The 27823-nt window shown below is 42.5% G+C and overlaps 1 protein-coding gene across 1 annotated transcript in view; it reads right to left on the reverse strand.

Moving 5' to 3' along the window:
* si:dkey-215k6.1 (transmembrane protein 132C) overlaps window positions 1-27823 on the reverse strand; it is a 217551-nt gene that overhangs the window by 120664 nt on the left and 69064 nt on the right. Inside the window, exons 2-3 of the mRNA XM_047341077.1 lie at window positions 23601-24019; window positions 22771-23348 (exon numbers count right to left, since the gene is read on the reverse strand). Coding sequence (XP_047197033.1) covers window positions 22771-23348; window positions 23601-24019 — 997 coding nt within the window. The remainder of the gene's footprint in view (window positions 1-22770; window positions 23349-23600; window positions 24020-27823) is intronic.

Raw genomic sequence — 27823 nt, forward strand, 5'->3', positions numbered from 1 at the left:
TCAGAGAGGAGGCATGTTGGATCAAATCAAATCTACACATGGAGGTTGCTGCTTTTTGGTCAAACCTCAGCTCTGCTCAGTGTCCTCTTTTAAATAACTAAACTTAAGGCTCTAAACTCCTTTGTGTCAACAGCGTCTAATACCAGATAACGTTATAACTTCACCGATACCTTGATGCAAAATTAGTGCAAAATGACAAGTTTGTACGACGAACAAACAGCAACATACATATCACACCCTGATGAAGCTCATGCAAATGAAAATAGATAAAGAGAGTCAGGAGAGAAAGACGTCAAGAGTCAGAGAAAGTAGACAAGGCAGCAAATGATGGGAAGTAAGAGGCTGTATGACAAAAAGAGAGGGATAGTACAGGGTGAGAAAGAAGAAGAGAGGGAGAGGGCAGGGAGGGGGGGGGTGACAGAGAGATGAATTAAGAGGGGAAAAGAAATGACAGGACGGCCACAATGACCTTTAGGAGTAGAAGAGGAATTGATAAACAAATACAGTTCACAGTGTGTCTGTCTGCGTATTCTTCTGCTCCACTTTCACTTTGTGTATGTGTGTCTCGGGCTCGGTGCGTTTGTGTGTTTGACAGACGTCTCTGTCCCACCCCGTCTCTGGTCCAGGTGCTGCAGTGTGATAACAGCTCCGCCCCCCTCCCCTCCCCTCCTCCCTCCCGGCCTGCCTAAGTCTACTAATTCAACGTGCCACCGACGGAAAGCTTGTTTCCGCTCCGAGAGTCAGCTCTTTGGAACTCGTTCAACAATAACAGCCAGTGTAGACTTTCAGGAGCTCATTCAGCGAGCGCTGTGAATTTATTTCGCCACAGTTGACTCATCTACGCAGCGATATGAAGTTAACATCGGAAATGACAAAGAGAGGTGGCGGAGGCCTAATGGTGAGAGAACTGAGCTGCTGGCGGCAGCGCCACGTGCTCCTGATGACTCCTGAGGAGGAGGAGAGTCCGCTCAGAGGAGAGTGAGGGAGACTGAGCGAAACGGGTCTTTTCTCTTCTTTAACAGCTACGGCTGCTGATGCTGAGGCGTCAGGCCTGCCAGCTGCAGAGCAACACAGGACTAATGTTGTGCTGAGCAGATCCCAAGTGGGAATGTTTGCAAGGAAATAAGTGTGAAAAAGAGTTGCTGCTGAAGTTGTGCTCAGCGTTTCTTTGAGTTGAAGAAACGTGTAATAGAGGCAAAGAAACGCTGTTAGCGTTTGATGTGTAAAGACAAAGACAACAGACAACTTTTAGAGCAAGGCCACATAACATATTGTATACCCTGAATAAAAGTGTCTGCCAAATCACTTCTCCAAGAAGAAGAAGAAGTCTTCAGACTTAAAATTTAGATTTGCAAATGTTTGTGAGAAAGAAAGCAGAATAATCATGAAGGGCTGTAGTCAACCAAAGAAAATTTTGGTTGACTGAAATCGCCTCAGCCAAATGATTGCAGGAAAAAAAACTAAAAACTCTACGTATTAGCCCTATTAATATAAATAGCTCATATTCATTGCATATTAAAACAATTCAACCTCATAATTAGATCAAACATAATGAAATATTTAAATTAATATGACTAAATTCACCCTCAAAGTTTCAAGTGTGTCATAGAAAAAGTGATCGATCCTAACACAGACACGTCTATTTTAATAACAAACAGATCTTTAATATTTGACATCATATGTTCACATTAAGGTCGACTTCCACAGTGGGGACTGTACTTAATGTTATTTTGAAGTTAAGGGTGGTATTAGTAAGTCATAGTGATGGTGGAGGTTTGGGAAGCAGTGAATATTAAATATGCACATGTTCCTGCATGACTCACCAGAAATATATAAACAAATCGCTCGCAGAAAGCTGCTGCACAGCTGAACCTCTGAGAGTCTCTGGAGAGCCTTAACTGATTGTTCACAAACTGCATGTCAAACTGTCACACCCTATCTCCCGTCTGTTGTGTTCCCCGCTTCAGTCAGTGGTCTTCAGTCGGCAGCGCTCACTCACCAACTCCCCCTCTCCACCCATTTGTATGTTTTTTACCATGATGGATAAAGCCTGGTCTCATCCTCCTCCTCTCCTCCCCTGTCGGGAGCAGACATTTCTGGTGAAGCGATCAGGGAGGAGAAAAGCGAGGGAGGGAAGCAGAAGTAGAGCAGAGGAAAAAAATAAAAACGAGTGTAAAAGTATATATATAAAGAAGGCAGATGCACACAGAAGACAAATAGAGTTACATAAATTAAATGTACTTCTACTTTTCCCTCTGTTCCAGATCAGGCTCAGGGATTCATATGGAGCAGAACCATAGGAAATGTTCAGGAGCGCCTCAAGGGATTTTACGGGCCCTGGGCAAAAGGGGCGTAGGGGGGGCTCCAACATCAAACCAAACAGACCCCCCACCTCCACAGTAAAGTTCAAGTGCAAGCCCCCACGACCCTCCCGGCTCACCGTACACACACATTTAGACATTCTCTGCTTCAACCAAACCTCTTAAATTACCAAACTTTTGCAGAAAGCTTTTCACATGGGGCCTTGTATGGGGGGTGTCATTGCAGTCTCATGTACATAGACAATCATAGCAATTAACAGGGTTCTCACAAAACTGTTGTTGCTGTGGACTAAAGCAATAAGCCAAGTTTGGGGGCAATTAGCTGCTTAGCCTGCCCTGTTGAGCAGCCCCTGGAGCTGTTATATCTCGTCTTGCTCCGAATTTAGAAACACTACAGAAACAGTTATTAATCTGGATGTGACTTGCATCGTCGCTGGATTCTGACACTGAGAATAAATCGCTCACAGTGACCAACATATAGAAAACAGATGTCATGTCTTTGTGGTCTACGAAGGCCTCCTCCTTCATTGACTGCATTCTCCAAAGGAGGCAGCCTTTAAACTGGGACACAGCTCAAACTGGCTGCAGGATGGTCTGTCTACTTTTGTTCAGTGCCATGTCTTGTTTTGTGAGTTCTGTGAAGGTGCCTCAGACCGAGCTGAGAGCAGGGACGCAAGCTACTAAAAACATTACTTTGACAATTAGTTTGAGTTTTCAAGTAACTTGTTCAACTCTGACGATCACCGAGCTTCGTGTTTCCTCTCCACGGTCACACTTCCTGCCACCTTCTCCTCTCATCCTCTCCTCAACTTCTTTTATCTACTTCCATCTCGCCTGTGTCACCTTCTTACGTTTAATTCCTATCAACAACACCTACTCGTTCCTCTCATCCTCCTCACACTTCCTTCCCACACGTTTCCATCAAACTCCCTCGTTTCTTCCTCCCTCTGGTGCTCCTACCTCGATATCTCCCTCTCTCCCATTAGACTCTGACGACTGAAGCTCTTATGTAACTCCTCACCCAACTCTATAGGTGTCACCCACTCTCATCTCCACCGCAGCTCTGTCGCGAAACCTCTGTAATCCTCCGTGCCGCCTGCGTCTTGTGCTCGTCTGATTGTTGTTGTAGGAATAGTCACCAAAATGGCTGCCTGCATCTCTGGCTGTGCATCAAACTGGTTGAATGGGGAGATAACTGCCTGGTTGACTGGAGAGATGGATGGGGAGATTGTTTGACTGGATGACTGGATCGCTGACAAACTGACTGACAGGTTGGCTAGGAAGCTGATGATTGGATAGCTGTCTATCTGTCTGGCTCACTGCATGCGTGCATCTGTAGGAAAACTGACACTCCCAATGTGTTTGTGCGTGTTTGTGTGTTTTATCAGCAGCTTTCCGGTCACTCTGCATGGTGCACACAATCCTTTCCCAACTTTTCCACTGCTTCTTTCTACGAGTGAAGGAGGAGGTTGACTAATTAAGGAACGTCTACATATTGAAAATCTGTGTGTGAATGCACATGCATGCAGTGTATTTGTTTTTTTCCTATCCTCTTCACTGGTCTCCTCTCATGCCACCCACTGCTGATCACAGAATGACAGCTCCCGGGAACAAACACACAAACAAGCACAGCAAGTTATGGCATCAAACCCCCGAGGTTTAATTCTTAAAGCGTCATCGGGATCCTGGCAGCTGAGTTTACACTATCTGTTAAAACTGACGTTGCGTGTGAAACAGAGATCGTGCGGCTGCGTGCGAGAGTGAGTGTGTGTTTATGCATGTTTGCTGTCAATCACACGTCAGTCACACACACACACACATTGTGCTGACAAGTGTCCTAGAAGTCAAAGACAGCACAAGAACAAAATGGTGATCAATATTGAAGTCAGACATTTTTCTTGATTTTGATTTTCTTGAAGTAGGCAATTACAGAATTAGACAGTTAGTGTTTTGTCAGACAAAATTTCAATTTCCTGACACTTATAGCAAAACTCTTGAGTGACAGATATCTTTTTTTAAAAACTTTTTTAAAATATATTTTTTGGGCATTCTGCCTCGGTTGATAGAACAAGTGTGAAATGGAAAGACAGCAGGGAGGACGGCTGCTGCTGCAAGACTCCAGCCTCCAATCGGGGGGGCCCATGCTAACAGGTGAGCTAGCTGGTGCTCTAAACCTTTCAGTCCTAAATTTTAAATCTCAATAGGAGCCATTGAGAAAGACGATTATTTAAAGCCCATATTTTAAGGATTGTTCATAATATTTTTCAAATCACCCTGATGAAATACATTTTTGCCTGAGAAAACCTGATCAATTCTAATGAAATCTGGTGAATTCTGCTGGACACATCTACTCTTGAGCTCATTAGCCTGATGCACCGTGTGTTGGCAGTTGTTTGTTTCCGTGTAAATGAGAAGAGGTGGGCAGTTATTTTCAGCAACGATACTATATTCACAGTACTGGACACACTGGGGGAAAGAAAAATGATGTCTGGGAACTGTTGCATTTGCTACCAAAGATGTTTCTGTCTTTTTAAGTGACTTGTGTGCGATGGCTTCTTAAACATGCGGCTGAGACCTTACACTTGTTTATCGTTGATGTTTCTCGTCTCTGGATACTCATTTTCAGTTTTTTTTTATATACAATGGCCATAATGGCATTAAAATTTGCATCATTTTGTGCCCCCTCCATGTCTTCCACCTTGCTAACTGTCCCTTGGAAAACTCATTATAGCGACCGTTCCCTGTGAATCAGAATAAATGCCTCTATTGCTTTTCTCTATTCTCCACTGGAATAGTCCTGCTCGTCCCTGCCTCCCTCCCTTCGCTCCATCCCTCCCACATGCCACCTCCATGCTGGAGGACTCATTATGCAGACCAACTCTCCCTCCGTCTCTCTTATCACTCTCCACTGGAGTACTCATTACTGTCTCTCCGTCCCCAACTTCTCGCTTTCTCGCACCCTCTGTTCTTTTATATCTTAATCTCTCTCTAATAACGAGCACGCACACGCACACGCACACGCACACACACACACACACACACACGCACACACAAACACACACACACACGCTGCAAAGGGATTTCTGTTCTTGGTTTTACATCAAGAACAAAAACCCTGTTTCAGCTGCCGTTTGATCGAACTCAAAATTCAGTAAATACTGATTTTCAGAAATGGTAACAGGCTTCATGTTTCTACATCTATCATATCTGTGATTATATGTCTGTGTCTGTGACACCTGCACACAACTGCAAACTATATCACCTTTGGTAACATCTGCACAAGACATTGAGGGTAGTTGGATTCTGTCGAGAGGCAGGAGAAGCCAGTAGCACCCAAAAAGATCAGATAGTTTCCTTAGAGGCAGTTTGAGTTTCCAAACACCGTCATAGAGGCTGAGACCAAAGATTAACCTGGTGTCCAAGTGGCAAGGAAAGTGGTCCTGCCGGAATTGGCGGTCTCAGAGGAGAACTCAGAGAGAAAGAGAGCCAAGAACGCAGGCGGCATCGACGAGTGCTGGAAGCCAAGGATGCTAAGTGCATTACGTGCCCATTGAACCTGGCTGCAGACGCTTTGCCAGACCTTCTGCAGGGTCTTCAAGCTCCTTGGCGTCAGAGGAAGAAATCCACCAGGAAGACCCTCGCAGAAAATGCAGCAGGACAGATGCCATCAAGAGGGTAGACCACATAGACCACTTGGACTCGTGATCAGTATTCATGACCCGTCGGCTGCCTGGAGGAGGCTGTGTGATACCGAAATGCTCCAAACACCCACAGGTTACATTACCAGTGAACTAGAAAATAAACTTTTCCAGAGAGACTACAGTCATTGAATCGAATTTTAATCACCAATTCAGATTTACTTTCTACCCCCACATGTTGCCCCATGGTACATTGACATATTTGCAGAAGCCTCCTCAAGTCCTCCTTTACTTATTCAATTATCTTCTCCCCTTGTATTTTCCTTGCTCTAGAATAAAAGTCTGCAGCTCTACAGTTCTATTTGCACTCCCCTCAGCTCCTGCTGGCCTTCCCTTCGCTCCTCGACGTGGGGATTTCACAGCCACGACTTCAGCTCTCGGTTTGGTGTGTTCACTCTCACCTAAATCAATTAACTTGCATTATATCAGGCCTTTACTTCATGCTGGCACAGATCAAGCACAGTGACTTTGCATCAGCCAAACAGCAGATTCATTGGACTCAAGCAGTCTTTTTTTGTTTTGTTTTTTACTACCCACTGTTTTTCTCACTCACTCTCAAATGTGCTGCTCCCCCTATGTTGTTATTTGTTGTGAGAAGATCACTGATCGGCCACAAAATTAAAACAGGTAAATCAAACCTAATAATGTTCTTAATCACACTGCTGTTGGCTCAGAACTAACTTTATTTTGAAAACAGGTCATGGGAATGTAAACAGTTTGTGTAGCGGTGTATACAACAAGACAAATGTGTACCACACACACTCTTAAATAGAAATCTTATTTTGCGTCCATTACTAGATGCTACTACTTTTTTTCTTTCATAGACAATCATGTGTGGGATTATTCAGCCTTGGTGGAGGGATGGGGCCTTGGAAGAATCCATTACATTTTAGTGTGATCTAGGATATTTTTTCTTTTTCTTTTTCTCACTCTCTGTCAGTTTGTTTTATGACAAATAAACAATTCAGGTTGTCTTTCCTTCCACTTCCTAGAACTAGACAATCATGTGTAGGATTGTTTAGCCTTGGCGGAGGTATGTGCTCTACTGAGTGCCATTCTCGCTCAGTCTTAAATAACGTGCATTACAAGCCGACCAGCACTCAGTAAAGATGGTGTATGTCCCTTTGTTCCCATGGTACAACCCAACCCATCGCCTCAAAGAGGACAAGAAGGCGTACATCAATATCTCAAAGAGTAAAGCTGCTGAAATCCACATGGGTCTAAAGTAATTATAGGGGTACTGAGATCAAGATCATATCACATGATATTCATCAGCAGACAGAGTTTATCAGTCGTCACGGTTGGGAAAATGTGACGAACACCAAGGACTTCTCATCTATTTTGGCAAAAAAGTGACCGAAGAAAAGTCTGTGATTGTTCCAGGGTTTTGATCATATCACAAGAAAGTTGTTTCCTTGTGAAAACACTGTGTGCATTTTGTCTGGCTTTTTGGTCATTTTGGTGAACTGACCCTTTAAATGCTTCCAAACAACTTGAGCAGCTTAATGCTGTCGGAAAAACACAATGAAAACAATAAGCAGTCCAGCACGTCCATCCAGTCCGGTTGAAGACGGGGCCCAGTGTCAGTGTCAGTGACGCCTCCGCAGACGGCCCGGAGAGGAAGTAGTGTCTGTTGCTGCCGGGGCGTTGGCCTTGTGTGCCAGTGTAACGAATCTTTTTGGATCGTGTTGCATGAAGAGGATTCTCTCCACGAGGATGTTCTGACGCTAATCACGAGATGACTACTTCAATTAATTAGCTGAATTTTCTGCACCCATAATAAATACTAATTAGGGAGAAATGGAGAGGGCACAGAGAACGTGAGATAGACAATAAACAAAGAGAATTATGAGAAAGCAGGGGAATGGATATAATAAGACAAAAGGGAGGAGGAAAAAAAAAACAGTGTCAGTAACAGATTGAGTGAAAACAGAGAAATGAAGGAGATGGATACTGCTCTCACTTCCCAAATCCCCTCCTCTGTTCCTCTCTCACCTGTTCCAACTCCTCCACTTTCTCTTCCACACATGCACATCATCCTTTTCTCTCTGTTGCTCGTTCTTTCTCTCCTAAGAATTCTCTCTTTTTTCTCTTTCTCTCTGTGGGATTCAGATACTAGCAGACAAAAAGCTTTGCAGGCCCAGGAGCTCTGTGCATGTTCACGTAGAGACTCCACCGTGTACACGTTTCTTCTTTTGTCTCCGCGTGTACCCAATATATACGTGGCTGTGTGCCATTTACATGTTCTTTAGAGATGCACACACACACACACACGTATGAGTGGCTTTTCCTCTGTGGAATGTAAAACAGAATTGAGACGATACCTTTAGAAGCAAAGAACAAGAGAGGGATCAAGCCGCTTATCACATGCTACTTTAGACGATTCCCAGTGTGTGGATGTGTGTGATAGAGGTTGTGTGTGTGTGTGTGAGTGTGAGTGTGTGTGTGTGTGTGTGTGTGTGTGTGTGTGTGTGTGTGTGAATGCTGGCACAATAATTGTTAAGACCTGCTAAGATTAGAATAGTGGAGAGGAGGGGAGAAGAAAAGACAGTAAAAAATAGACCAGAGGCTGCGGTGATGCCTTTGTTTTCCCAACAAGCTGCTCAACCAATAACTCAGTTCCAAATGTTAAACCGAACTCCTACTCGTGGCACAAGCTGTTAGCAACAGTCGAACTTCCCTTTTCGTGTATTCATCCTGCATCTTCACCTCTTTTGACGTTGATTTTCTTAATTCTGCGTCTTGTGATATAATGGTCTTCACCAATTCGTCATGTCTCGCTGTTGGAAACGACAGTGACAGCAGGAAAGATGAAAACGTAAAGATTTGGGGTCGTGTTAGGAGACAACAAAAAAAACAATGACGAGCCGAGTCAAAGTGGAGATCATGTGATGAATAATGGCTCATTCATCAGTGCTAATTTGCGAGGCTAATGTTCTCGCTGAGCTTAATGGGGAGATTAACTGGGCAAACTAGCACTGACAAACGAGCAAACATGAAGCACGGCGGTCAATCACGGAGGCGATGGTGTTTTCATACCGTTCCCCAGCATCCTGGAGCATCTGTTCTAAATGAGATTTGTATTCACGCACACCAGACAATTAACTGCACCTCACGGACAAAAACACCTCACAATAAACTTGATGATGATAAGCACAGGTAAAACAGGAGGGTACGTTAAAATAATTACCAATATAACATCAAAACACACACAAAAAGTTGTAGAGAAACAAAATGAAGCCGACAGGATGAGAGATACTTTAAAGACGGTGAGATAACAGCAGAAAAACTCACTGTTATGAAAACACAAGCCACAGAAAGCTCCGGAGAGACTCGCTATCACAATCGGAGGAAAAGGCGTCGCATTCCCTCTGAACATGTGTTGCATCTTTAAAAGGACTAACTGAAAGTGTTCTGGATACTTTGCAGATGGGTATCCAGTGAGACGCGGTCCGACCGAGGCATCAATAACCACTTACACACCGTGAAATCTGAAAGGATTCCAGGGGTTCTTCAATTCCTTCATTAATAATTAACTCCATCATTAAAGTTTCAGGCTCCTTAGGTGAGGCTCTTATCCAGCGCGACCGGAGAACGAGCGCAAAACGTGGAGCGAGCTTGAATTTCTCACATCGCAACATTACAAGCGGCCGAGAGATTTCACAGGCAACGGCGTCCTGTGACAGAAAAGAAAAGGAGAAAAAAAAGGAAATTGCTGTGAGGCGCTGGTGGGATCCTTGAAGAAGTCCGTGAACGATTTGTGAATTTATGTTTAAAAGGTCCAACAAACTGTAACTAATCTACGGGGATGTAACGTGTCTGGTATGAGGAACAACAGCCTGAGATTACACAGCTCAGAACCAAACTCTTACACATGGGTGAGCAGGGCTGAAAGGAAATCTTAACAGACGCTACTACAACCAAGAAACTGAAAAATAAGTTTCTACAGGCTGAATTTTTATTTTTCTTGTCCTCTGTGGGGGACCTGCGTTTTCTGCAACAACACAGAAAAACAAATTCTGTGCAATTGTGATGCTGTTCACTGGCCCAGTGGGTAAATGCTACAGCCATTCCACAGCTGAATTGCGACTGAAAGGGAAGAGAGAGACGGTCACACTTGATCGAGCACAAATAAGACTTTTCTGTGTGGAGAAAACAGTCAGGACTCGCTTTTTTATTTTTACCTGTAAATGATTTAGTTCTGAAGATGTTTTTGAGATCTACACAAATTCTATACATCTTATAGTTCTACACATATAAATATCTGTTTGTGTGTTTTTACATATATATAAATAAACATGCTTACATACAGTACATTCATACACACATACAGCAGCCTTGCACTTGAGTATATAGGTGTGTATGTGTGTGTTAGTACATTGCGTGTGCAGCCGTTTTGTATATTCTTATATTTACAAAGGATTGTGTGTTGAAGTAAATGGGATTTATTGTTTTGTTTTTGGCCGTGGTATCGAACTGGGTACCGTGAAAATGTCATGGTATCGTTATCGACCACTATATCTATATATATATATTACTTGTCTACAGTCTACTTTTGTTTTATCAGCATTTTAACTCCAAATTAAACGTCATTATAATTCTTCAATTTAACTTTTAAATTGAAACAGTACACAATGAGATTTCTTATAAATCACCAATTGTTGCTTACTGTACTTTTTTTTTTATATTCTCCTCGTCTTTGCTGCTCACTACAAGAAAAACTTTGACGTAAGAAAAGTGAACCAGCTGTTGACAATTTTGTTTCCAAAATATTCCACTATTATGAACAGAGTTAGGTTTTGTAAAATTGGCTCAATGTGTGTGTGTGTGTGTGTGTGTGTGTGTGTGTGTGTGTGTGTGTGTGTGTGTGTGTGTGTGCGTGTGCGTGTGTGTAGCTGGGTTTAGCTACTTGGTTCTATCCCACCCAACTCAACTGACACACCTGAAGCTCATCGTCCAGCATCTGCTCCCCCCACACCAGTATAACCCAGTCGCTACAGCAACCAGTGAACTTTATGTTCAGTGACACTTGCTCAATAAAGACGTCTCTGTCCAAGACATTCCTCAGGTATTTTTTAAAATAAAAAATCACATCATCACATCCCAAGCTGCATTATCAAGCATCTGTCCTGCATTTACACCCACGATTATGTCCCAAAACAAGATGGATTCTCTTTAAAGAAAAACACGCAGTGTCTCGTAACTTCCAGAGGATCCACCTCTGGAGCCTGAGCGACAGTGCCGCTGCAGTTCAGGCAGCGCACAGTAAATATGGGAATTGTACAATACGAACATCTGTAGGTTATTTCAAGTGGCTCCCAGAATAATAAAGCTCACAACGTGTTTTCATGAGCCCGGGTCCCAGGCCCTAGAAAATAAAAGTGTTATTTCAGGGTGGAAAGCTGCAAGAGGGGATTTCTCTCAGTTAGTAAAAATATCAACTGTTTTCCCCTCAGCTTGTTAAAATATAAACAAACTTATCCCCAAACTCCTTTTTAGAACTCCCGGGGTAACCGAGAGGTAAATGCTCAAACACACAGGAAGACACACGCATACACGACTCTGTTTAAAATGCATTACTACGAGCGTGTGGTGCGTCCCCAGGATTCAGGAGCAATCTAAATGGGGCTCTTCTATCCTGCAAACAAGAGTGGCACCAACAGTAAACAAAACACAATCACCGTCCAGGCATTTTCATTTCAAGCCTCCTCAAACCGGCGTTGGCAGATCCAGACTCAAAGAGCGATGGAGGCGTGCGAAGGAGAGAAAAAAACCGGAGAAGCGACAGAAGAGTGTCAGCAGTCAAAAGACCGGGAAAGATGGGGAATTTTATCTGAAGCGACAGCGAAGTGAACATGTGAGCACATACGCAGCCCTGCACGCGCCAAGAGGATCACTGTCATATCAATAACCGAGTTCAAAAAGCAAAAATGTTTCAAATTCAATCCAAACACACTCGTACTCAGAGACATATTAATTAGAATTTCAGTGATAACGTCAGTCATTTTGCCAGTGACATGGCAGCCAAACACACACACACAAGCCCCACTCCTCTCCTCTGACTCTCTTTCACCCGCTCCTGGTTTTCCTCCTCTGTGTCTACCTCTGTCTATTTCTTTCTCGCCCTCACACACACACACACACACACACACACACACACACACACACACACACACACACACACACGCAGAGCACCCAAAACACAAACAGCGGCGCTATGCCGAGGTTGATGGCTGTCACCTTTGTGTACTCAGCCTCTTTCAGGAGCCAGCAATGCAAATAACACCCTCGTGAATATTCATGACTGATTTGAGATGGAAAGAGAGAGCGAGGGAGAAAACAGGAGGAGAAGAAAAGAATGGGAGGAGGTGACAGGGAAATTGAAGGGTACGGAGAGTAGAAAGTAGAGGGAGAGCGCTGTAGACAGCATGATAGTGCAGACTGGATTAAGGGAATAAACAGATAGGCCCACTGAATGACTGTGTGGGTTGAAGAGAGAAACAGAGTGGGTGTTGATGTGTGCAGCTTTCATGTGTTCAGTCCGACAGAGATAACTAGTTCATCATAACATGCTAGTGACTGGTTTCACTGCCGGAGCAAGTCAATACCAGGGAGGGAAAGGGAAACATACCTCATGTGCTTAAAACAGAAATAACTTTGAACTTCAGGTCCAACCGTTTAAAAGCTCTGGTTGATGAGCCTGGTATAACTGTAACATGAAAATAACATGTCCCTATTCTGCAATATGAAATACACTCGATTATTGGTACAACATGCAATATTGTTTTATTCACATGGTTTTAAGTAATGCTATCTTTGTCCGTGTATATTTCAGTACATACATTTATCCTAGATTTTTCTAAATGCAATGGCAGCAAAGTTGATGTGCTTGAACAAACCACGACACAATATACGTTTGAATTATCGAATTTATCTGCCTTCTGCTCCTCCTCCAGTTTATTTTTTTTTTTTTACATAAAACACTAACTTCTTAGTTATTCTGTACTCACAACCTCCAGCGTCATGTGAATTCCATTAACCTTTTAACTACAAACTCAATTAACTTTTCCCCTTCGTTTTTAATTCTTTTGGCGCCGCGAGCCTGAGTCATCATGTCACAAATGAAGTGACAGAAATTACAAGTTGTTAAAACACAGCGCCTTAATGCACTTTTCCAAGGGGAGGTAATATGTGGCTGGCAAACCACCATCAAATGATCAAAATCATATATAATAAAAATGTAGGTCTAATCATAGACTGTATATAAAGATGGAAAACTACTCTCCGCTTCGTCACGTTATAAAAAAGTTAGGGTTCAGACTCTGTACAGTCATGATACTGTTTGTACGCGTACACCTGCTCGATCACTTGCGACTAAGTCTCAGCTTTCAATCACGACATTTCCCCTTGTTTCAATAGCGTCAAATAACCAATTCAAACCAAACTTTCCAGAAAAAATTAACAATGAACAAAAACCCTCTTTGAATAAATGTATTTGACTTTGCAGTTTGGTCCATGTCCCATCCACCAGCATGGAGGAGGCGGGGTTTATGACCTATACTGCAGCTAACCACAATTTGGCCTCACTTTTGGGTCATCCAGTTTTTCAGGAGTTTTCCAAACATACTGAGATGATCCTACTCTCGTTCCCAAAACGGCGACAGTCACTACAAATAACAGAGAAGACAGCTACAGCCTTGTACTTCACATGTAATCATGGTTTGCTTTAGTGTAGTTCACAGAGGTACAGACAGGCTGCTGCTGACTACGAGAAATTCTTTCTGATAAACCACAACACCACCGACTCTGGGCTCTAGTCTGACCTCCTCGACTCAGCAGGATTTCCACAGAGCGTCTCCCGCCACTAGGAAACAGAGAAGCAGTTTCACACGTCCACCACCTATCGTGTGTGTCAGCTGATACCGGAGGAGACATGCTGCGACATTCACTCACTAATAAATAAAGCTATAAACCTCCATTGTTGTCATATATGTGAATGATCGCTTTCATTTATGAAAATGTGAAAATGAGTTTTCCGATAACAATTGTATCTGGTTTCATCAGGAGCAAAGGTGAGTGTGTGTCTGTGTCGGACTGTGTATGTGTGTGTATCTAATTCCAAAACATATATGCTCCATGTAGTATGTGTGTGCACGTGGCTCCGTATCACCGTAATCCCTGACTTTTGTTAAGATATTCATAGACATGACCTCTTGAACCTTTGCTTCACACTAGTGACTAGAAACACGATCTAATCATCCTTTGAAAGAGTGAAGGATTTCAGGATGATCAGAAATACTGTGAACTAAACTAAATGGATAAGAATTAACAACCCACTGCAGATAGCGAGTAGGACACTTAACAAGGCCAACAGATGCACAGTATGGTGCATTTAAGTGTCAAATTAATAATTCAACTTAATTTGGATATCCCACTGTCTCAGGAATTTTTTTATCGGGCTTTAAAGGCCGACATATTCCATAAGCTTGACCACATGACAGAATTGGCCCCTCATTGTGAATGTATGAGCAGGTAGAGCCTCTTTAACCCCATAATACCTGCTCCTGTAAATCTGAAGTGTTTTTACTTGTTCTTCATCCAGGAGCCCAGATGATAACATTTGTCTGAAGGCTTTGCTCAGCTCTACCCTTCTTTATCTTGGTGGCAAATCCTTGGTGGACTCACACTGGCCATGGGTCATCTACATTGTGTTGAGAACAACTGCCTACGCATCTGGGGCAATGTTTTAATTTCAAAACGTTGTCAAAAACTACATCCACACAAGTGTTTTAGCTCTTAGAAACGATCTCACTTCATTTTCTACCATGGAACCTTTTTGTTTCTTACTCCACCAACTCAACGCAAATCACCACTGATTCTTTTTAGGTGACTGGGAGGATAGAAAAATCGAAAATCACACCATTCACCTTGATATGAATCGAGGTGAAACCCTCAAAATGAATGAAAGAATTGACCCCTTGGAAAGGTATAACAAGTATTAAAGTTTTTAATCAATAGTGAATGTCTTTTGAATCTATACAAAAATATTTGCCTTTACTGAACAGACATTGACCTTAAGTGGCTATAAGCTCCAAAATGCTCTAGATTTTCACTACAGCTCTCGCTCAGAGTCATTTGCTTCAATGCTAACATAGTAAATATGACTTAATGCAGCTTTCACGTCTGCCAGGCCAGTTTCAGCACCAAGGATATGAAGAGGAGTGTCAGTTTTTATCTAAGGTCACTAACATACAGAACATTTATGATTCAAAAGTTTCTCCTTTTCTATTAGTCATTTATTTCTCTATATAACGGATTTGTTTTAAATAGGACTTTGTTCAAATTAGTCTTCCTTACTCTCTTTCTCAGTCTCTTTATCATATATAGAATTAGCCTACCAACCCCTTCTGCAGGGTTTTGTTTGAATATAACACCCATACACCTTACTCCTTCATCACAGTATGGATGAATGTTAAAGCAATAGGTAAGTGGCAATTTTATGAGAATAATGGAGCTGCGAGAGGACAGCAGGCTGCAGAAATGTATGTAGTCGAGCATGAGTACATACCGTGTTGAGTCCAATTTAATGACTCTGGTGATTATTTAGAGTGCTGCTGCTGAAGAAGCAGAGACTGCAATAGGGAAGAGACAAAGAAATGATCTCTGATCCAGAGAACATGAAAGATTTCCTTTAGAAAACATGATAAATGGAAGCAGGAAGTCCCAGACATAAAGAAACATAGTAATAGAGATGCTGCCTGGAAAAGACGTCGACTGGGATAAAAAAAAGCAACATTAAGTTGAGTATAGTTCTGTAGAGAGTCATCGTTTAGGTGATGATACACAAATAATCAATGTTTCCCCATTGTTTCTCTGGCACTTAAAGCTACTGTGTCATGGGTGGTAAAAGATGTCTGTATTTTAATAAGAAAACATAAGTAATGGTTGTTGTGGATGTTAAAACATAATTAACTCAGTGTTTCATGTGGCCACAGTTTAAACTACGCCTACCACCACATGTTCTCCCTCTGCACAGTGATTTTCAGCTCCAAACAGTTTACTATGAACACAACATCATTAACCATTGAACAGTTGATCTGCAATAACAATTTTGACCGATTTGTACTGTTGGTGAATCTGTTAGAAGAAATCAAACCATCTGAGCAGGTGTTCTCAGCTGTGGGTCTCAGTTACCAGACTGTGCACTAGATACTACACTGACCTCACAGCATGTTGCTATTTCTGAATAAAAACTAGTAGAACTGCTGTCTGCGGAGAACTGCCTGGCCTGATAATGAGGGATGATTTCTGGAGATTACCCACTGAACATGTCCGCAGTTTACTCTCATGTGCATCAGAGTGGCTGGATGCCCGTCGTGGCCTTGAGAATGTGCAAAGCGAAAGCAGAAAGTTAATGCCAACGTCTGCCTGCCTAAAACCCTAAAAACTTTGAACCACGGATGTTTTTACGGTCTACCGGGCCACAGTAGTGACTGGATTTCTCCTGATTGTGACATATAGGTATGTGGTGTGTGTGTGTGCGTGCGTGCGTGCGTGCGTGCGTGCGTGCGTGCGTGTGTGTGTGAGAGAGCGTAGCAGTGCTGCAGTGGGATGACAAGTGAATCCTCATTTTCTAATGATAATGCTGCTGTTTGCACATGTAAAACCTTGTTAAAATGCAATGTAATTATTTATGTGTCAGACACTTTACTTTACTCCATTATATGACATTTTAATCTCATTTGTTAATAGGTTAATATTTGGTTAACAGGCATCGGTTAGAAAAACATTAATATACAATACTCCTGGAAGGGAAGAGTGACTTGGAAGAAAAAAGATAGTTTATAATGTGTATAAAATAATGTGCTAACTAAAAACTTTTCAGTTCCAGATGAAAAAAAGTAGGACATGAAATATTTAAATTAATGAAACCAAACAACAAAAGCAAGTCCTGCAATACAATCACTTTGTGAATGTAATACTTTCCAATTTGTTGGTAGTGTGCATTTTTTTTTTCATAACACCCCGGAAGCGTAATTATTTCATCCCAAATGAAAGAAATTAATCTAGTTCTCGTTTTTTTTTATCTTTTGTGCCTTTTCAAGACTGCACAGAATGAATTTGTGAGTTGAAAGGCGCCGACACAAAAAACACAAAAAACACAAATAAAGAGCGAGGGAAGAGAACAGAGAGGCAAACGAAGACAATGAGAATCCCATCAGCCCATGACACTCACACTCTGACTCAACAGAAAGTATACGCACGTCACATGTGATACACAAACAACACGGAGGGATACCACAGCAAATGTGCATGAACACAATCATACAAACAAGCATATGCAATGTGTTAACTTAAGGCCACGGAAACACACACACACACACACACACACACACACACACACACACACACACACACACACACACACACACACACACACACACACACACACACACACACACACACACACACACACACACACACACACAGGGGCGCAAAAAACAATCAATTCTGGCTCCTCGCTGGTGAAAGGGCATGTGAGGTGAAATCGATGGTGGAGCTTTGTGAAATAAAGGTATCCTGGGCTTGTGTGTGTGTGTGTGTTGAAGCCACGAGAGAGGACTAGCTGGTCCTTAGAAGAACATCTCCCCTCTGATCCTAGAAAAAAATCCACTAATCCACACACACACACACACACACACACACACACACACACACACACACACACACACACACACACACACACACACACACACACACACACACACACACACACACACACACACACACAGAAATAATGGGTGGGGATGATAAATTCCATTCACAAACAAATGACTATTCTAACAAGTCCCATAAAAACAGATAGAAAGAAATAAAACTGAGAAAAAACGAGCAGAGAGAAATACTTGTTTGCCGTTTGATAATTGCCGTCTCAGTCTGTCTCCGTCTGTCTATTTCTCACACACACACACACACACACACAGCATTTCCCCCCTCATCAGTAATCATCTCACTAATTAACCAGCCCAACAACGATAACACACAGTTCAAGATGACAGCTTCTTAATGAGGGAGATACTAATCACTTTGACCCTCAGTCTGTCAACATCCCCACTGCTGAAAAATGTTCCAATGCTAACAAATGCATAATTTAAAGTATTTAACGTACATGGGAAGAGGTTTCCACTGGTTCAGACTCTGTATTAATGACTTGTTAGTGAACGCTCACTGAACTGCAGCTGCACAGAACTCGACATCTGCTGTACTGGGTTAGGATTAATGCACAGAGGGGAAGTCCTGAGGTAAATATAACATGTAAGATGTTCCAAGAGAAAATGCCTGAACAACTGTGTGCATTAGGGTTTTCAAAGTAAATGTGCTTTGATAATTTAGTCCATTCCACACATGGAACACCCACTTTACTGACAGAGGTGCAGAGGACATTACACGTTGTCGAGCCCTATGAGGCAAATTGTGATTTGTGAATTTGGTCTATAAAAATAAAGTTTGATTGATTGATTGAATCCCATTTGCCTCAGGAGTTTATTCGTCTACAGCATCGGAGCAGAAAGCAAAAGAGCGAGAAGAAACAAGGCTGAAGATAAAGGATCCACATGTTGCCGCTCTATGCTCAATTTCCTCCTTTCCTACATTATCATTATAGACAAGTACGTCATTTCAAGGCAAAACTGTGTGCAGAATTGCGGCCTGTTGTCTCGACAACATTAAGCAGAAATCAGACGTTTCTCAGTTGATTATAGTCATCAGCAAATGTGGTGCAGGATGAACATTACAGATATTAGAGCTTCTTTGCATTGACTTTTATGAAGGATGAAAGAAAAAACTCTTTAGTCGGGAATCAGCCCAGTTCATAAAAGCATTTGGCCCTGGAAGAGATGTTTATTGTATTTATGGTGGCGGCTGTGGGTGGTAGAGTGGTCGTCCTTCAACCGGAAGGTCGGGGGTTCGATCCCCATCTGCATGCCGAAGTGTTCTTGGGCAAGATACTGAATAGATGTTGAACGCAGTAATTGTAAGTCGCTTTGGATAATAGCATCCACCAAATGACATGTAACGAATGGTGAGATCTAAATAGGTCCAGGATGAACCAAGTAACACTTGAACTGATCAGATAGAACTGAAGTATGAGACAAAGGATGAGAGTGGCTTTAAGGAGCAAAGACACTTCAGCATAGGTCTGCTTGGTAAAAAATAACTTAAGTGCATGTAAGAAAAGAGCAGAAGGGGAAATGAGTCATGCATGATGTTTTTGCAGAAGACACGACACAACAAACAATGCTGTGACCTCTGCATTGAAAATGATTTAATGATGCAACTGAAAGATATAAGAAGCAAAACCATTTCAACCCACATGACAATCCAGTTTAAATTAGATTCTCCAGTGTGATCTTAATAAAAGCACAAAAAACACTTTGACTCCTTTCTTTGCTTTTGAATTCATGAAAAAAAAATCTCTCCCTTTTCATGTTCTCCTCTTTTCCTTAAGGAACACAGAGTGGAGCACTGGCCCATTATCTTCAGGGCTTGAGTACCAGTGTCAAAAACCAATTACATGCACATCCAGCACCTCACACGTGTCTGCTGTGGTCTGGCCATTATGTTTAATTGTCTCTTGGTATCAGTCTCACACTGTGACATTGGCACATCGTCTAGAACAGGTCCTGCAGCAGTTACTGTACATCAGGGAGTTAGAGAAACACATTAGTTGTTTTTATTTCTATTTTCTTTCTTCATTATCCATTTATCCATATTCTCATCACCCTGAACTATGAATATAGCAAATAATAGTTTTTTCGCAAGATATATTTAGTTGAAATTGTATTTGTCCTGAAAATCGTCTTTTCTAGTAGAAGTTCTAGAGGATTTTATATGTAAAATGCGGGGGTGGCCCTTGAGAGTAAAAATGCTCTTAAACTGACTTTAATTGTTTTAATTGCTAATAAAGCCAATTAGGCATATACAAATGAATAACAAGAAATGATCACTGGGAGTGTGGTGACAACTTTTAAACAAATGCAGAATTCAAAATATATAATAAATGAAATTATGGGGAGTTTTTTATTTCTTATTTTTAGAATGATCGGAGTAAAAGAGTTTGCAGTTTAAGTTTATCAGTACGTGATGGCTCTTCCACATCCTAGGTCTCAGTTTACTCCCTGCAGAGGAGCAGTCCAATTACTGAGTGACAGAATCATGTATGGTTACATGACACTACAAGCCCAGTGACAGGGGATCCAGCCAGGACGACCCATCCAATTTGGCAAGTGTGTGTTTCCTCCATTCCTCCGTCCTTCCGTCTCAGAGTGAGGAAGACATGCAAGAGAAGGAAGCGTTTCTCTGTCCCTCTTTGAGTTTGTTTATCCATCCTCCTCTTAGAACCTCCTATTTTCTTCTGTCATTTCTTCTCTGTCCTTCCCCTTCCGTCACTGTCCGTCTCTGACTCGTCCTCCCTCCATGTCCCCCCATCTCCTCAGCAGTTTATCATAATCACATCACCTCAGTGTGATGGAGCACACTTAGGGCTTATTATGTGTCACACGCACACACACATGCATGTGCACGCTCACGAACAGGAACGACATCCACTTAAGCCTTATTACATGTATTCACTGTGCTTCTTACATGGGAGATTATCCACGGGACTGTGCGCTGGGGTAGAGGGCAATAGCTGCAGGTAGGGGGGATGGACACAAACACACACACGCACGTATGCATACACACACATGCACACACACACACTCAACTGAAATGCGAGCAGAAAGAGCTTTTGAATGGGACATTCTTAAGAACAGAAACAGCTGGACACATCACTTAAACAACTGAACAACAGCTGCCATAAACTATGCCATAAAAAGTATGGCAATGCCACACAAATATATGTGCGCACACACAAACACACACACAGCAGGGGAGTTGTACAATAAAGACAAAGGCAAAGTGTCTGTAGGGAGAAACAGAGAGGACACCTCTCAGTGTGTGTGTCTGTGTGTGTGTGTGTATACTCAATACACACTCAGGGCACTGTCAGGGTGTGTGCATGCACACCGGTGAAGTATGTGTGTGCACATGGCAGAGAGAAATAGTGAGCGCAGGATGTCGGTGGAGTATTTATTTCCTCTGGCTGTTGTGTGTGTGTGTGTGTGTGTGTGTGTGTGTGTGTGTGTGTGTGTGTGTGTGTGTGTGTGTGTGTGTGTGTGTGTGTGTGTGTGTGTGTGTGTGTGTGTGTGTGTGTGTCAGCAGGTAGCAGGACAAGGTGCGGTGCCACTTGTTCCTTTTTTCTCAAGTGTCCTCAAATGACCGCAGGAAGGATTGAGCACAGAGAAGCAAACAGCTGTGATTCTATGTCTTTTTCTCTCTTTTGATAGAAATGTAGGAAACCAAACAGATTAAATCAGGCCAATAAAGGTGTTTCGATACTTTATAGGCACTGGTGCCTTGAGTGTCTTATCACAATCGCCCATTCACTGCCGTCGCTCCTGTCTGCTTCCTTGAATTTCAAATATCCTGTCCGCAGTGCAACACAGAATCAAATCACCCATCAATGACTCAAGTCTAAGTTTACTGCTGCCACACGGAGCTCCAGTCATTTCATATGAAAGAAGTTAGTCTGGTGATGTGATGCTGTGCGTCACGCTACGTTACTTATACTTCGCAATGTTCTGCAATGAAAGTGTCACAGCTCATTCATGCATTCATTCATTCTCTTTTCTGCCTTTGCCATTTTACTAACTCTCCTTTCTTCACAGAGCCTGCCACGCCCTCGTGCCCGGGAGTAACCCCCCCGATGGTCCTGCTGACTCCTCCTCTTCCCAATTCTCTGAACCACGCTGCAGCTTCGGAGCGTTTTCGACCTGTTTTGGGGATTTACCTTCTCATTCTCTGCTTTATCTGTCTGCCTGTGAGCGACCACAGCTTACACTCCACTTCACTTCACTTATTACAGACACTGCCTGATTGACTCCCCTAGCTTAGTTGCAGCTGTTAAGAGTCGGAGAAATGAACCATTAGTCCAAGTTCCAATTCTGCCACCTTCACACCAAGGAGAAGCCAGAATAAGTGAATACACCTGTGACCTCAAACAGTTGTGTTAACTGTTTATTTTTCGTTTTACTATTTGAAATGAATATGAAATTCCTTCAGTGTGAGCAGCACATTGATTTGATCAGCATTTCCTTGCCTCTCTCTCTCTCTCTCTCTCTCTCTCTCTCTCTCTCTCTCTCTCTCTCTCTCTCTCGACAACAGCCCCCTCTGTCAAAGTCCGACAGGCTAAAAACAACAATACATTTGGTCTTTGCAAACACAAATGATTTATGTGTTTATTTGCATATGGAGCGGGGGACGTGAGATCTGATTACACGTGGTCACTGGAGATGCACGTGGATACGCATGCTAATGCAACGTGTGATCTGATGCACTTATAGCTGTCCACTTGTGATCGGATCACACAGGAGGGAAGTCCATGCCAGACTGAGCCTCGGATTTTATGCCTTTTCTCTCACATTCCTCAAACCTCAGTCCCTTTAAGTCACCCTTTCCTTCCCTCGATTCTCTTTGGATCAGTCACGAATATTCATGAGTTTTTTTTGCACTGCTGGCTCCTGAAAGAGGCTCAGTATACAAAGGTGACGGCAGTGTTGAGACGAGAGAGTGTGGGTGAGCAGGAAAGGACCGAGTGGTTATGATAGAAATAAGAATCAGAGAGAAACCAAAGAAAATGCTTGTGTTCCTACCTCAGTGTAAACTGCTCCGTGTGGGACTCCGTCTTCATGTAGACACCAAACGCCACCGTCTTGCCGAGCCGAACCGGGCTGGGTGGCACCAGAACCTCCACGTTTTCATCCAGTCTCAGTCTTTGTCCTTTGGCAGAAACTGGACCCGTGGTCATTACAACAGAACCAGCTTTCAACATGTCTTGAAGACCCCCATCCACTAGGGGGCTCCACTGCCCCCCAAGGCCCATGCCCAGGCCTCCGAGAGGCCCAACGTTGGCACTTGGGCTTCTCCATGGCTCGTTGACGATGAAGGGACACTCTTGATCAGCCCCTTCTAGTGGTACGATCGAGTAATACACATCCACTGATGGTAGAGTCACCTCAGGAGGTCTCTTTCTCACTTGCGGTGGTGTAAACCAAGCTGGGGGAATCTCCAGACGGACAACACAGATGCCAGATGGTCCCACGAGCCGGCAGCCAGCCGATGGTGCTGCTTCGCTGGTGTCCCGGACGGCCACAGCTCTGACACATGGCAGGAGGGATGGAGGAGGCGGGTCAGGCTCATCCCAACGCCGCCCTACTAAGTAAAACAGAACCTAAGAACAAAACAAACACATTTCAGATCATATTGAGGGTTTACGTGGGAAAAAAGAACTTCCTGTCACAATGTCTTTATCTTTTCCTTCACTTGTCAAAGTGGTTCCATGAGCAGAAAGACAAACATTAACTTACAGATGGAATCTTTTAATGTTTCTTTGATTTGGATCCTGCTTCTTTTATGGGGTTTGCATATAAAGTACGCGTTTTATTGCATTAGAAGATTAAGGTGACGTTAAAACTGCCAATACCTGTATCCAGGGCCGGGTTGACCCTACTCTGGGCACCACCACTTGACCTTTGACCTTCCAGTTCAGGGTCACCTGGTTGGTTGACGGTAGCACGTGCTGCGGTGGACCCTGCAGCAGCTCCACTGGGATTGGCTGCTCAATGCTCAGGTTTCCGTAGCTGCAGTTGACGCTGGGCAGGGCGTGCGGGGCGGCGACGCCTGGCTCCAGCTGGTGGAGGAAGAAGGGCTCGGTCCGCAACGACAGGCTGCCGTTTCGCATCACCTCCTGATTGGCTTCCCGCAGGAAGAAGGCGGAGTCAGCACCACTTAGCTGGCATTGGACGGGGAGGTATGTGGGGAGCGAGGATGAGAAGCGGGGCTGGGATGAGTCGGACCCTCCCCCTGGTCCGCCGCCTGCTGCTCCTGCTGGGCTGTCGGACACTGAATAGAGGAAAGAAAGATGGAACAGAGACAGATGGACGGCAGGGGAGGAAATAAAGAAAATGATTAGCTGTGTTACGATAATAAAAGCATCCATTCATAAAAACTGATAACAGACACAATGCAGCTAATCATCAATTAAAATCACGACAGCAGCGTGTAAATCTCAGACTCATTGACTTGTGAAATGCATTTTCATGGTATAACACCATGATTTAAACACATGCTCATATCTATCAGCTTTTCCACATAAATTCACACATGGATTACAACCCGCTGACACAACATACACCACAGCACACTGTGTTTTAACGGTTTCCCCACATGCGCATAAACACATCGGCCCCGTGTTGTGAACACAAGTCTCATACACTCAAGAGGCTCGACAATAATGCGTCACTTTTTTTGTAATCTTAGCATTACACCACACATGCATACATCCAAAAGGATATATTGCTCTTCGGTAGTTTAATTCCATAAATTTACATTGAGTTGTATACCAGGCATTTCAAAAACACTGGGATCTTGAAGCCTGGGATTTACTGGGGGTTATGGTTCAGTCTCTCATTTCCAAAGAGGACCCAGGGTTTCACTGACTGTGCTGTGATGGGAGGGAGTTCTGATCCTCCATCACTCAAACCCACAGCTTGTGTTGGCAGCTTTATATTGTGCAAGGTACAGAACAACCACAAAGATCACTTATGTGACTTAGAACTGAATGCTGACATGAGGTGAGGTGAGTACAGTTCAATGAGAGTGGTACTTTTGATAGAAAAAAGTAATATTTGTAAAAGTCCTGAAAACTTATTTTCTTATTCAGCTTCAGTTATAGTGATGTAATTCTATATTAACACTATATTATTACTCTATTAGTTATTATGTTTCTGGTTATTTTACACTTTTATATTTGTTCCCATATGCTAAGCAACTGGTTTGAAGTGGCTAAAATGGAACCAATCAGGATTTAGCAACATTTCCATCAGAGTAAAGTTACAGTTGTTGGGTTGTTTGCTCACTGGTTATTAAACGTCCTATTTCCCTTAATATGCATTCCGTGTTTCTGTGATACATTTTTGCTTTGATTGCTCATAATTCAGTCGTGACCATTTAACTTTCCAGCAAAAGACTTCATATTTAACCTTGTCTACCAGATATAACCTTTATATACATTTGTTTGGTGCCCTATAGGATATATAATCTGTTTATTTGTTCTTAAATTCAACTGTAATGTAGATATTTGAAACAATGTGCTGTAAAATACAAAACAAAAAATACCACAGTAATTATAAATTAGCATTTGTCATTACAAAAGGATGAGGATAGAGGAGTAGATTTGGACCAGTGGGACAAAGAAAAGACACAAATACAGAGGGGTTTGTGTGTGTGTGTGTGTGTGTGTGTGTGTGTGTGTGTGTGTGTGTGTGTGTGTGTGTGTGTGTGTGTGTGTGTGTGTGTGTGTCGTAGGGCAGCAGAGTGTGAAAATATAATGAGGGTGGGACAGCAAAGCGCTGTCTGGGGCGAGTCATACTGAGGCGACTTCACAAAAAAATAATAGCAGAGAAATAAAGTGATACCTCTGTGCAACATGAATAAGCAGGCTGGTTTGGTTATGGTGTGTGGGCACGTAGGGATAAGATAAGAGTGAATGAGACAGCTGAGAAAAAGAGCGAGAGAGAGAGGGAAAGAGGGAGAGAATTGGAATAAAGGAAAAAAAGAATGAAGCAGAGAAATATGAAAACAAAAGAAAGTGAGATAAAAATGGAAAAAAGGGGAAAATATGAAAAATAAATTCTATGAACAATATGAATGATTGGAGATTTTTATATTACACAAGATCACGTGTCTACCTGCTAAAGAGAAATGCTGAAGGAAATGAACTTTTTCTATGTTTAAACTATGTTTATTTAGAGTATTGTGTGCTTGTCACAAGAAAACTTTCACAATAAGAAAAATCTAATTTATCGGTCCTTCAAATATAGGCTATAGCATCTTTGACTTCATCAGTGATTTTTATAAAATAAAACACTGTATAAAAGTTATTAATTTAGTGCCAACATTTAAAAACAAAATCCCACATCCGACCATTAAAGTCAGTTAGCTGAGTTTTTCTTTTTCTTTTTTCAGGGGCGTCTTTGGGTTGCAAAGGCCTGCATGTGTGTGTGTGTCTGTGTGAGTCCACGGGAGTCTTTTGAAGCATATGTCCCGATCCTGGACAGGGACCTCGAACAGCTGACACACTAACACACACTAACACACAGAGACAAGCACACACACGGGTAGAGCTCGCTCATGCAGGCAAATGTTGACCCTTGGATGTAATAATTAACATCATATGATACAAATAGGAAAAATATGTTTTTATTTTATACTTTTATATCCGTTTTTTATATCTTTATCCATTATCATTGTTTAAAATGTGTAATATTTTGTTTGATCTTTGATTAACTTGCGGTTAAACCTTGAAGCTTCCACTTTTGACATTGTACATTTTTTTGTAACAGCATCATCTGGAAATCACATAATTAGTAAATGCAACTGTTTATAATCTGTGAAGAAGCGCGAATACAAAACATATTTCTCAGACATGCAAGTCACGCCAATCTCCGCTCGATGGGTGGCGCTATACAACAAGTCAGGCTTCGCCCTTTGAAATCTGGCATTTTAATAGTGGTGTGCCATTGGCTGCCATTAAACCTGGCATGGTCCAGATTCCCTGGCATGATTACTTTGGCAACCACCAACCACAACAGGCGTCCGTACCCGCTGTGTCCTGCTGCACAATGTGTGCACGTGTGAGAGAGAGCAAAACTATAAGTGTGTAAAATCTATGACTGCTCTGGTGAGTCTGTGTCGTGCACAAGTGCTTCATGTGTAAATGTGATGATGACCGAGGGAAATTATATCCCATACTGTACATACACGTGTGGGTGAGTGTGTGAGAATTGTAACAGGAACAACGCCAGATGTACAGAGATTTGACAAAGCCCATCTGTGATCCCCCCCCCAAAAAATGCACATCCTGCTCTATTTCACGCAGACACACAAAAACAAACACACAAACACACCCACACAAACAGCCAATAATCAGAACACAGTGGAGCGTGTAGGACAGGAAGAAAGAGATAGGAAAGACAGCGACAAGCAAAGCCAGATGGGTACAAGAGAGGGAGAGATACCAAGATGTGATAATGGTATCAGTGCTGCTTGATATTGTGTTTGTTAAATATTGACACAGATTTTTTTTTTCATTTAATTACATAGCCATGCGCGCGCACACACACACACACACACACACACACACACACACACACACACACACACACACACACACACACACACACACACACACACACACACACACACACACACACACACACACACACACACACACACACACAATTGTCGTTATCTTTCATATCAGAGTCGAGTATCTGTCTGCTAGTGAGTGATTTTTGACAAACTCAGTGAAAGACACGCTGTGCTGCCATTGTCTGCAACAGGAAATCATTACACAGAAAGATGAATTTAAACACAAATGTGTCTACGCACGAAATCCATAGTTCCATTTCATTTCAACTGCATTTTACATTTAAGTTGTGTTGCTAAGGATGTTCCGATAGCTGTTTTACATTCCTGATACAGATTCCAATACTTGGACTTACTGATACTGATCAGTAAGATACCGATACTGAGCAGTGTATTTAAAAAAACTATATTACACAATGTATTTTAACAGCTGTATGATGATTGCCATCATTGTTGTCCTGCATGAGTCAGGTTGAACCCTTTGAAAAACAAATACTA

This window comes from Hippoglossus stenolepis, chromosome 9 (assembly GCF_022539355.2).
Source record: "Hippoglossus stenolepis isolate QCI-W04-F060 chromosome 9, HSTE1.2, whole genome shotgun sequence".
Classification (NCBI taxonomy): domain Eukaryota; kingdom Metazoa; phylum Chordata; class Actinopteri; order Pleuronectiformes; family Pleuronectidae; genus Hippoglossus; species Hippoglossus stenolepis.